Source organism: Diadema setosum, chromosome 16 (genome assembly GCF_964275005.1).
Source record: "Diadema setosum chromosome 16, eeDiaSeto1, whole genome shotgun sequence".
Lineage (NCBI taxonomy): Eukaryota > Metazoa > Echinodermata > Echinoidea > Diadematoida > Diadematidae > Diadema > Diadema setosum.
The window spans coordinates 17,532,707-17,545,396 of record NC_092700.1 but is presented as its reverse complement, the minus strand read 5'-3'; the positions used below and the strand labels follow the sequence as shown (position 1 = coordinate 17,545,396).

Here is a 12,690-nt window from a genome sequence, read left to right as displayed (position 1 = left end):
CCCAATTAAGATTCTCTGGTGAAAGTTTGGGGTCATGAGGTCCAAGGTCAAAGGTCAAGTAAAAATATTAAAATTTCACTTTTTTTTTGCGATCGCCCTTCGTCCAGCGTCCGTCGTGCGTCGTCCGTCGTCCGTCGTCCGTTGTCCGTCGTGCATCGTGCGTAAACTTTTTACATTTTCATCTTCTTCTTGAGAACCCCATGACCAATTTTCACCAAACTTGGCAGGTAGCATCCCTAGGGGGATAAGATCTCAATTTGTTCAAATGGGCACCATGGCCCACCTGGGGGCCCCAGGGGGGCCCAAACCCCCTAAAATTAAGGAATCTTTAAAAATCTCCTTCTCTAGAACCAGAAGTGATAGGGCTTAGTTAATACTATGAGTTAGTACATTGATGACTGTAGTTTCAAGTTTGTTCATGGGGGAATCAGGAGTGCCCCCCTTGGGACCCAGGGGAGGTGGCTTGGGAGGGGTCCTAATGGGGCCTAAATTGTACTTTTTCATCTTCACTTTGAGATCCTCATGTCTGATTTTCACCAAACTTGGTAGGTAGCATCCCTAGGGGGATAGGATCTCAATTTGTTCAAATGGGCACCATGGCCCACCTGGGGGCCACCAGGGGGCCCAAACCCCCTAAAATTAAGGAATCTTTAAAAATCTTCTCTAGAACCAGAAGTGACAGGGCTTAGATAATACTATGAGTTAGTACATTGATGACTGTAGTTTGTTCATGGGATTGGCGGAATGAGAGGTGCCCCCCCCCCCCCCCCCCCCCTTTGGGACCCAGGAGAGGGGATGGGGATGGGTCCTAATGGGACCTGAATTGTACATGTTCATCTTCTTTTTGAAAACCTCATGATGAATTTTGACCAAACTTAGCAGGTAGCATCCCCAGGGGGATAGAATCTCAATTCCTTCAAATGGGCACCATGTCCCTCTTGGGGGCCCCTAGCCCCCCCCCCCCCCCCCCCACACACACACACACACACACATTAAGGAATATTTAAAATCTACTACTCTAGAACCAGAAATGGTAAAGCAAAGTTAATACCATGAGTTTGTACATTGATGACTTTAGTTCCAAGTTTGTTCATTGCAGATCCATCAGGGCTGCCTGCCCCCCACCCTGGAGTTGAGGAGGGGGGATCCATAAATGCAGACCTAAGTTTTCAATGTTCTCAGGTATGAGTGTGCAAGAATGCATGGAAGGTGAAATTGCGATACTCGGGTGAGCGCGTGACCCCCGGGTCTCTTGTTCTCTGTACCTTGGAAATTGTTCAAGGTATCTTCATGGAACATAGTATATATACATGTACTGACTGGCAGTGATTATCTAGAGAATTTAGGGTTCATGGGGTCAAAGGTCAGGGGTCAAAGGTCAAGGGCAACACTTCAAAATGTTACTATTTCCCTCATATTTATGCAGTGCCAGCAGGATTATTTTTTTTTACACTTGGTGTATGCATGTATAACCCAATAGAGATTCTCTGTTAAGTTTTTTTTCTTTATTTTGCCTCAAAGGTCAAAAGGTCAAAGATCAAGTGAAAGTGCTGAACTAACTGTTTCCTCCATATCTAGGAAAGGGTTCAAGTTATCTTGAAACTTACTACATATTTCTGCATGTTCTGCCTGACAGTGATTATCTTAATATGAATTTTTGGGTCATATCCCAGATGAAAATGGCAACAATTTACTATTCAATACAGAAATTGCACTTTTTCTCCATACCTTGAAAATTACTCAGTGCATAAACTTATGAATGGATCAAAGTCAAGTTAAAGTTCTTAAATCTCCAAGTACATGCTCTCCTATTCATCCAATTAAACCTAGGTCAAGGAAGGTGAACATTCAACACATTTGTGACAAACTTGTCATTTTAATATTTTGCCAATTTTGTGAAAATGTAATCACACATTGTCCACATGTACTGTAGACCTATTAGAAGAACCATGCATTATGGCGGAGGCATACCAGTCGCCATAGCAACATTTCTAGTTTGTGTTTGATGTGTGTGTGTGTTTTTGTTTTTGTTTTTTTTACCCTGAAATGATTAGAAACCTAATATGACTGGTTTATTTTCTTGGCCCCAAGGTCATTGTAATCCTGGGGTTCGACGGTTCTAATTAAGTGTCATGTCAACCCAGTGTATCTACTGCTCGATTACCTCGTAGTAAAGTCATAGTTTCTATCATGTGAATATCGAGTGTCAGTTTTGTCAAATTCAGAAATAATCATGTGTAGTCTACCGGTAAAGGTAAGCTGTTTTGCAGTGTAGCTTGTAGTAATTGCAGCATGTGTAGCGTAAATGTTAGGCAGCTGTTCAGCTTGATAAGGTAAATACATTGTACACTGTATTCATATCAGTGCTTACTTGTGCAATATCAAATCTACTCTAAATTTGAAGTTAGTAAAGTTTTGCATAAAACATGAAGGGAAATGACTGTCTTTTGTGCTTTCTTGACTCCATTGTGTGGTCATGCATGTGTGTTTGTGTGTTGGTAGTGTGTGTTCGTGCTTGTAAATGTTTATGAAGGGTGAGGCTGAAAATTGCATAGTTTTACAAGTTAGATATATTCATGGCCTTTATTGTCCGCGCCGAACGAGTTCGAGCAGGGGACTATGAAACGGGCTCCGTACGTGTGTGTGTCCGTCCGTCTGTCCGTCCGTCTGTGCGTCCGTGTGTGATCAAAATGTTCAATTTGCTACTTCTCTGTCATTTATGAGCCATTTTTGATTCTGTTTGCTTTATATGATAGCACTACATGGGAGCTTTGAAACTTCTACACAGAATTTCAGTTGTGACCTTTGACCTTGACCTTTGACCTATATTGTACATTTTGCTTCAAAATGCTACTCTTCCGCCATTTCTAACCCGATTTCGATTCCGTTTGCTTTATGTGATGGCACTAGGTGAGGGCTTCAAAACTTCTACACAGAATTTTGACCTTTGACTTCTTTGACCTTTGACCTTGATTTTTGACCTATATTGTACATTGGCTACAAAATGCTACTCCTTCGCCATTTCTAACCCAATTTCGATTCCGTTTGCTTTATGTGATGGCACTAGGTGAGGGCTTCAAAACTTCTACACAGAATTTTGACCTTTGACTTCTTTGACCTTTGACCTTGATTTTTGACCTATATTGTACATTTTGCTACAATAATGCTACTCCTTCGCCATTTCTAACCTGATTTCGATTCCGTTTGCTTTATGTGATGGCACTAGGTGAGGCCTTCAAAACTGCTACACAGAATTTTGACCTTTGACTTCTTTGACCTTTGACCTTGATTTTTGACCTGCATTGTACATTTTGCTACAAAATGCTACTCCTTTGCCATTTCTAACCCAATTTCACTTCCGTTTGCTTTATGTGATGGCACTAGGTGAGGGCTTCAAAACTTCTACACAGAATTTTGACCCTTGACTTCTTTGACCTTTGACCTTGATTTTTGACCTATATTGTACATTGGCTACAAAATGCTACTCCTTTGCCATTTCTAACCCGATTTCGATTCTGTTTTCTTTATATGATGGCACTAGGTGAGGGCTTCAAGACTTCTACACAGAATTTTGACCTTTGACTTCTTTGACCTTTGACCTTGATTTTTGACCTATATTGTACATTGGCTACAAAATGCTACTCCTTTGCCATTTCTAACCCGATTTTGATTCCGTTTGCTTTTTGTGATGGCACTAGGTGAGGGCTTCATCGAAAACTCCTACACAGAATTTTGACCTTTGACTTCTTTGACCTTTGACCTTGATTTTTTACCGATATTGTACATTTTGCTACTAAATGCTACTTCCGGCGGGGACATATTTTACGCACCACGTAATTTCTACTTTTCCTTGTTCTAATTAAAATGCATTGTATATAAAGAGTTTGATTTCTACCGATATGAATAGATGTACAATGTATGTTAATCTTCATGAACCATAGATGAGAACATACTTTTATATAGACATACATAGGCCCTAAACTGAAACAAAATACAATGTACATGTATAATCCCTTGTAATTGCATCAAGGAGCATAAATACTGCTATGGCTTCGAATCTTCATGGGGTATTCTGATACAGAAAATAATCACATAATACTAGCGTGTACCGCAGACATGGGAGGAGCTCTTGTAATACAAATATACTTAAGTGCAGTATTAATTTGGAAAAGGTCGTAGAAAGGGGAGTATCTATTAGAAAGTGGATCTGATGTGAGTGCAATGCAAAATGATGATAATAATAGCGAGCGTCAAAGGCATAATTTACCATTTGCAGATTAAACAAAAAACCCAGCTTTAGTGCTTCAAAATACATCTGTACATTGGAGTTCTAAAATGTGAGTCGGGGATAGAAACAGCCAATGTGAAAATTTGGATCAGTATGATTAATGTTAAGTATTGTTAAAGATAAACAAATTGTTAACAACAGCTGTGATAAAAATATTACTAGACTAAACCGTCTACAGTTATAGTTAGCTGAGGAAAATATTGATATCTTCTAATATTTTTGGTTTATTGTGAAATTTTTACATACTGTACATGTAGTAGGATGTTTTGTAATAATTGAGCTACACATATGCATCAAATGTGATATCTCGAATATTTTTTTAAACCACTGCTCCCAATGATAAACAGTACCTTTAAATCAGCGACGCGAACGCAAAAACGACGCTAAAAGTAGGTCGAAAAAAAAAAATGTGTTCGCACATGCGCGAGACAGCTACGTATATTTCCAGCATTGTCCAACCCCAGAGTCTGCTTCGTCTTAAATAGCGTTCGCGTCGCAGATTTAAAGGGTGTGTACAGTTCTGGTCGAGGTGAGGACTTAGCTTTTAACATTTTGCGAGATATTCAGAAACCACTCTATGAGATGTCAAAGAGCATGCAATTCTAAGGGGTAGGCCTATCAACAGTTTATTTGATGAAAATCGGTTTTGAAATGGCTGAGATATCCAAAACAAGGTGAAACAAAGAGATCCTGATAACTAAGGCGTGGCCTGTCGCCTTTTATTATTATCACTTTTTTGGATATATCAGCCATTTGAAAACCAATTTCCATCAAATAAACGTTGAATAGCTCACTAATAACACAGTGAAGGAGGAGAAGAAGAGAAGAGGATTTTAGAAAGAGAGAGAAAGAGAGAATTTTTGAGAAATTCAAGGGAGCAACTTTCAACGAATGAACATTCTGCCTTAATGATTTAAAGCTGAAATTACACTTGTTGTGCCTGTCTTGACAGAAGGACGACTCGAGTGTGTTCAGAGAAACATCATTAATTCCAATGTCCGCAAGTTTTGAACTGAATCCTTGATGGCAATCATGCTCGATCCATCATCTTAACTCGGGCTGCTGGGGACTATTCATAGCAACTTCGAGATTTCTTTCACACTTTGAGTCATAATTGTCCCAATTAAAAGAGATAGCGCCTTTGATAGGCCTCGATTGTTGGGAACATGCCTTCAACAAGGAATGCATCAATATTTCACGTGTTACATCGTTCATGGTGACAATGATGAGGGTTAAATTGAGCGTGACCAGTCCACCATGACTGACTGACAGACGTCTTGGAAGTAAATTCAGAAGTGTGTCGAACAAGTCTCAAGTCTCTTTCCCTTTTTTTGTGTCCGATTACGTAACATTGTATCGCGGCCCTCCTCTCGCTCCGGTACACACGGCTATTTGGCACAATGGGCCCTGTCCCCACTTCTGTTGTTGTTTACGGGCGTTGTATGCAACTATTGTTCTGGAGCGATGTCTGTCTTACCTTTTTCCAAAGAAGCCTACATGCTCGCAGAATGATTCAAAGGGTGCGATTATCGCGTGAGGAGGAAGTAAAAGCTGAGAGACTTCTGTAGTTGCTGTCCTCGCCTCCACATACACTCTCTCTTCCGCCAAATATTTGCTTACATGAGGATACCATGAAAGGGTGGAACTTATTTGGACCGGCGTGACGAACATAAATTGTGAAGAAAGTTGGACGCCAGGCATATATCCCAATGGCTAAACAGGTGAGAGCAAAATGGACATTACCTTTGCACGTGATGATATTTCTTCTGTTGTTCTTATTCAAGTAGCCTTGTGTCCTTCGAAGCTGAATATTCCTACAGGCGAACTTGTGTACGTGTTATAATTGCATGATGGTGTCGACACACATCACTATATCATGAGGTTGAACTATCCCATAAAATACAACAACAGGGTGCATCAAGTTAAAATTCAGTTGGATGTTGTTTCATACCTTGTCTGGATAATCATCAACCTCCGTTTGAAGGTTTCGACTGCTCAGTGATGGATCACGCTGATATATTTTTATCTGGAGAAAGGAGTTTTCCTTGTCATATTTTTCTTACGCCATAATGATTTAATAACTTTTTAAAATTTGTTATTCTGCATTATGTTTTTAAATGTTTCCATTTCTGTAATTTTGAAAACGTTTCGAGTCTCATGGTCCGTAGAAAGAGGGAACAAGTATTAAACATTAATTTTATCACACTGTATAATGAATACACTTTATTGAAATAATATTGACGTGTTGTAGACCTATGAATACCCGTGTACAGCACAACTGTAAGGGTAGGAACTAGACGGGAGGCATGTACTACATAGCGAAGATGAAGAAGGAGAAGTAGAATTTATAATAATGATAATAATAATGATAATGATAATAATAATAACAATAATAATGATAAGAAGATGAGGAATTAACGGACTCCCAGGTTATGAGAAGATTTTTAAAGTGTTAATAATAATATTGATAATAATAATAATAATAATAATAATAATAATAATAATAACAAGAAGAAGAAGAAGAAGAATTAACGGACCCCCAGTTTATGAGAAGATCTTTAAGTGTTTCGCTGTTAAAGCGATTTGAAGGAAAACGGATATCGAGTAAAATAAAACATTGTCCAGTAAGCCTCCTTTTTAAAAGATTTTTGTTTATGATACTTTGATAAGCATCATTAGCATAATCTGGTTTAAAGATTCCTCCACATGTTGTAGGTATGTACAGAATTATAGCAAGTCCTTAGACAGATGTTATCACCCAGGGTCCAACAATCAGATTTGGAACTGTAGTCCCATTAATATAAAAGAATTAGCATCTTTTCGGAGTCGTCTTTTGAAATGTAAGGGAGACTATGTCTAGTTCTTACACATGGTTAAGTTGTTGCATTAGCATTTTCTCAAAATCTGAGCAAGAGATGACATTAAAATCAAGACCTATATCCAACAGTGCGTGCGAAATCTGGTCATGCCCAAATATCCTTTTAAAAAAGCTTTTCCACCTCTCTGAGGTAATCTTGAAATATTCGTGTTTTCTTTTATTTCATTAAAAAAACACAACAACAACATTCATTTCCTGTTAAGGATTTTGCACTAATTTTGCAAGTGCTGGGGTATTATTGGGATGGGGGGGGGGGTAACATAAGGAAATCTTCACACGCTTGCAATGTTGGGAAGAGTAAACTTGTGTATCCGCTTTGTTCATGATCAATGTTATTAATGTGATTTACGCTATATTCATCCATGTTTTACTGTAGACATAGCATGGAGTAAATACATAATGCACAAGTTTGCAGCTACAGTCAGACAGACGCACACCCACAGACAGACATGCAGACGGACGGATCTGACAGAAAGACAGACAACACACATATACACACGCGCATGCACGAACATTCACATACAGACAGGTACACAATAATATTGTTAATCATTAACATAAAATCATATTCATTATCAGATCTGCTTTTACCCGATTTATGCATACTCTCTATAAAGTGTGACAAAATACTTCATGATAAATGCTTTCATTATACTTCACCCAAACAGCGGGGGAGGTTGTTATAAATTCTTATGATTACTGATTCCGTAAATATGTTCTTTAAAGTGTTTGCTTCCGTAAATATGTTCCTTACAGTGTTTGCTTGGCTGCTAATCAGTGTATAATGAGTATTAACTCATCCGAATCGGTGGGAAAACTAGGGCCTACTCTTTCCAATTAATATACAGGATACAGCTTATTATCTCAGAGGAAAAATGAAATGAAATGTTGGTTTGTTTGATAGACCTTGAAATGTACAAATTGTAACAACTACGAGACCGAGACCCAGTCTCTCTACTCATCTACATGAATTCATGCGAAGGCTCCACATTACAAAAGACGACCTCCACAATAATGATAGATTGGTGTAGATATTCATTGTCCCGCAATGTTAGCGTAGGAGTATCAACTCATCCGAACCGGTGGGAAAATATTAGGAAAACCTTGTACCTTGTAGTTGTTATCCCCGAAGACCTCCGCTAGGAAGGGTAACTCAGGGCTGACGAGAGTGGTAGCACAAGTTTCTTTTATTTTATGAGAGCTTTGACTTTTTTAGTTTGGTTTTGAAGACTTCTGTGCTCTTGGATAATATTATTTCTTTTGGGAGGTTGTTCCAAAGGGAAATTACATCTGGGAAGAATGAGTGTGCTAGCTGGCTTGTGGAGATGAAGGGTCGATACGGGGTCATACTGCTTGTCGTGTGTCCGCCGTAGCCTGGTTACTTTCTTTGAGGCGTATTTGTGGAGATCTAGGTCAAGTTCACCATGGATGAGCTTGTAAAAGCTGATGAGGCATAGATGTTGTCTTCTGTCCTCCAGACGATGTTCTTGAATACACCCCACACATTTGCTTCTTTATCGATAAGTATGATCCCCCCCCCCCGACCGATAGAGCGATTTGAAGACTAAACAAAGTAAATATGGAATTTGATTGAGAATTATTACATTTTACCTACCGAAGGTATAAATCATGATTATTCAGATGTATATAGGTGTGGGATTTGTCGTAAAAATACACCGAAGCCATTGTACATCTCAAGGAATTAAAGATTATACAGCATTAACTCCTATTAGTGTATATTTCAAGCGACAGATTAACACCTTTCGCTGACGATAACTTTTACACAAGTGCTTTCAGTTACCCTTCTTTTTTAATAAACAGTGTCGGTTTGTTTTGTTTTTTTTTTTCTAGTGAAGGAAGATCGAGGTTTATGCCACTATTGTAAAGTGACTGGCTAGAACTATAGTTCCGTGTCTGATTATGTGCTTATGTGACGTAATGATTTTGTGGTCAGCCGATGACTTACTTTCCCGCGGAATGTGACCTCGTATCAAGGAATCTGTGTTGATTTGGAATAATCATGTTTCGTGAGTACAGCGCTAGATTGCGGTGGGCGAAGGAGGGATTTGTCCCAGAAGTGCGTACATATATAGGTAGAATACCGTATTATTCAGTCACTTAGTCCAAGAAACAAAACACCAAAACAACAACAACAACAAGAACAACACTGAACAAAAACCAGGCATAAGTAGCCTATATTATGTGTTAGGACGTCACAAAGAAAGTCCACGTAACCACGAACTGGTGAGAGGATTAGAGTCTGGTATGGAATAGAATAGAATGGACGATCTTTCGAATTCAAGTGATACGCATCGTACTTTTTCCCCCTTACTGTGCCGACACTAAACACTCCCTAGCTGCCTGCCAACAAGTAAGTGTACATATTGCATGCGCTCCGTTGGTGTATACGCATATTCACTTCTATACCATTGTTATGATATGCCAGAAGAGTGTTTAAGTGGATTTTGCATAAATTGAGAACATGGAATAGGAATCTAGCATGGAAATGTGACGTTTGTAGGGAAACTATTCAAACTGATGTGGTAATGGTGCACATAGTTGTCGCGATAGTAACAGTAAATTAGTTTTGGTTGTAATTTATGGTGGCAGAAGTAGTAATATAGTCACAAACATAGTAGTAGTAGTAGTAGCAGACATATAATAGTAGAAATAACGATGAAATATGATACATAATATATTCTCTGTTTATGTAACAATCTGTATTTGTGTTTTATATTTTCCCAGAATATGCTACATTATTACGGAGATCCCACGTCTGGTGGACCCGTCTTCTCCGTTCACAATGGATATCATGCCGCATCGTTTTACCCCGCTCCGCAGCGAGAGTCGCGCAGGGCTCGCGAATTCAACGAGCCGGTGTACCGTGCCAATTGGGAATTCGACAGGAAGAAAACTCGACATAACAGTAAGCAGCACGTAGTCCGAGCGGATCCCGCCGAACTGTTCGACAGACGTGGCGCCCGCGAAGGAGGCGATTGGAATGCGCGCCATCAGTCACGGACAGCCGCGGCGCCAAAGAAGCGCAGGGCGCAGAGCGACGCGCTGCCGGACACACCAGCCGGACCCCGAGCGGGCTTCGACGCCACCGACATGGGGGTCACGAGGAAAAAGGACCCCGTCCTAGGGAAAAAATATAAAATCAAAGAGGATAAGGAAGAGAACAGGACTCGGAAGTTGGCAATAAATGCAATTATAGCCCTGGTGGTTCTCTCATTATTGCTAATTATTGGAACGGGTATCTACCTCATTCTCATCTTCTTCGGTAAGTTGTTCTCTCCTTTAATCTCAGTATAAGGTAGCTAGCTCATTAGCATAAGTCCAGCAGAGTTTTATCATTCTTATAATATATTTCGACTACCATTTACTATACGGATGCTGTTGACGACAAGAGATATGTTGAGGATGTTCGACTCGAGTGTAGGTGTGGGGATACATCATATAATCATTTCCATTTGTTTTGATATCAAAATAATAATGACATAAATGAAGTACTTTACCACTTTACAATACCAAGCCAAGATGACTTCATTATGCCCTTTTAAGCTTAAAGAATTATGCATAACATAATTTTCTCACTCCTTACTCTCTCTCTTTTTTTTTTCTCTGTTGCATGAGACCAAGAAGTCCCTATTTCTATTGCTAAGTATTTGTGAAAAGCAACACAAATACAGACAAATTATATTTCATTACTCTAAGCATTTGATGTGGTATCAAGATCTTCTTCTTCTCTCCCCTCCCCCCCCCCTATTTTTTTATAGCCGTGAAATGACCTTTTGGCATGAAAACTTAATCCTTACCAGTTCAGACTACAGAACGTTTGCGAACCCCTTTTGAATATATAAAGTATATCTCTCCGATATAGATTGTGAGTAATTTTATCGAGTTGAGGTATGTTTGGATTACCTCGTTCTTATTTCATTATTTTCTTCTATATTGACCCGCTACCAATGGAAAATAAGACTGAGTGATTTCCAGCACGATTGGTATGGATGCCACTTGAGACATCAATGTTTTAGGAATGGGTTGATATGACCCGCACATTATTTCATCCACCATGCAGTCTTAAATGTCCAAAAAGTAACGTCGTCATACTACTCTACTATCAGCTATAATACCACTGTTTATGAAAGGCGTGGATTTTATATCTCTGACAATTTCTTAGTAGTTCTTCTGTCCTCTGATAGCTGATGTAACGCATGCTGAGTTAATACAAATTCAGATATTTCTTATGGGAAAAAAAAGAGAGAAAAAACACGCTACTGTTCAATCTTATTAAAGCAAGAATCTGTAAAGGCAATTGAATTTGTATGGGAGGAAATCTGTTGCAATCATAATCGTGATGCATGGTGCAACAAATTAATTGGTCTTTCCTCCGAAGCATTCTGTAGTTAAAATCATTTCACTATGCATGAGATATTGATGAAGCTAACATTTTTCTAGAGAATTAATCATGCCAAATGAAAAATTAAGAATACATGCAATACCATTCATGTAGAATCTTTACAGCAACCATAACTTCATTATGTTTATATCAACAGTCACTGTACGAAAAATGACCAAGCCTTCGTGATAACATCCCACATTAGTATCAATTTATTGGTGTTTGTTAATCCCCTGTGAAACCCTGAATCAAAAATAAAAGAGAATGACCAAGCACATATGCTAGAATAATGATTTATCATGTTCATTTTGATCGTTTACATCCTGAAAGCATCATTAATGTACAATCTCATAATATTTGGTAAAGGTTTTATAATGTTGCTTGAAGGTTTCATAATAGCACACCTAGGCAATCATGTTCAAATTGTTTCTTTAGTTTTGGCCTGAATCTCAAGTATACAACTGCACATGTATGAATCATTTTGAATTCGCATTACTCCATACAGAATCACAATATGTCTGAGAAAGTTGGCAAGAGAGAAAAGGCGAATTCCCCTCTATGCTGAAGTGCACAAACTACACACTATTGCATTATTATAGTTGACGCTATGTCATTTTTCGTTATTGGGTGTGTGTGTGTGTTTTGTGTTCCATATTTTTGTTTACGTTTGCTTTCAAAACTTTTTTTTTTTTTTGCCATGATCCATAAGCACACTCGTTTTATATTGCACTTCTGGAAGTAAGAAAATCTGAGTTTGGATGATTCGTGTAGTGGAAGCGACGATTATTGGTTGTTTTTTTCCCTTTAGTATATGGTTTATCTAGTATCCTTGTCTTGCAAGAACAGATGAAAATGCATACTAAAAATGAACACTGCTGACGTAGGTTTTGAATTAAAACGCAAACAACTCAATCGCATTGCGTTATTTTTGCCTCCTCCTTTTCACGCTGGACTTGCCACACATGCTATACACGCAAACATCCTGACACACAAATACGCATTCCTAAAGAACTTGCAGAAACTGGACCGACTTACGGAATGCGGAATGTCCAAAACATAACAATGACGTCAGAGATTCGAGGTCGACCAATGACTATTCAAGACTCATCAAATGCGACCATC

At 38.9% G+C, this 12,690-nt stretch overlaps 1 protein-coding gene across 1 annotated transcript in view; it reads left to right on the top strand.

Annotated features, from left to right (window-relative positions):
- Positions 1-5,997: 5,997 nt before the first annotated feature.
- Positions 5,998-12,690, top strand: part of LOC140239638 (uncharacterized) — a 56,314-nt gene continuing 49,621 nt past the window's right edge. Inside the window, exons 1-2 of the mRNA XM_072319468.1 lie at positions 5,998-6,009; positions 9,912-10,449. Coding sequence (XP_072175569.1) covers positions 5,998-6,009; positions 9,912-10,449 — 550 coding nt within the window. The remainder of the gene's footprint in view (positions 6,010-9,911; positions 10,450-12,690) is intronic.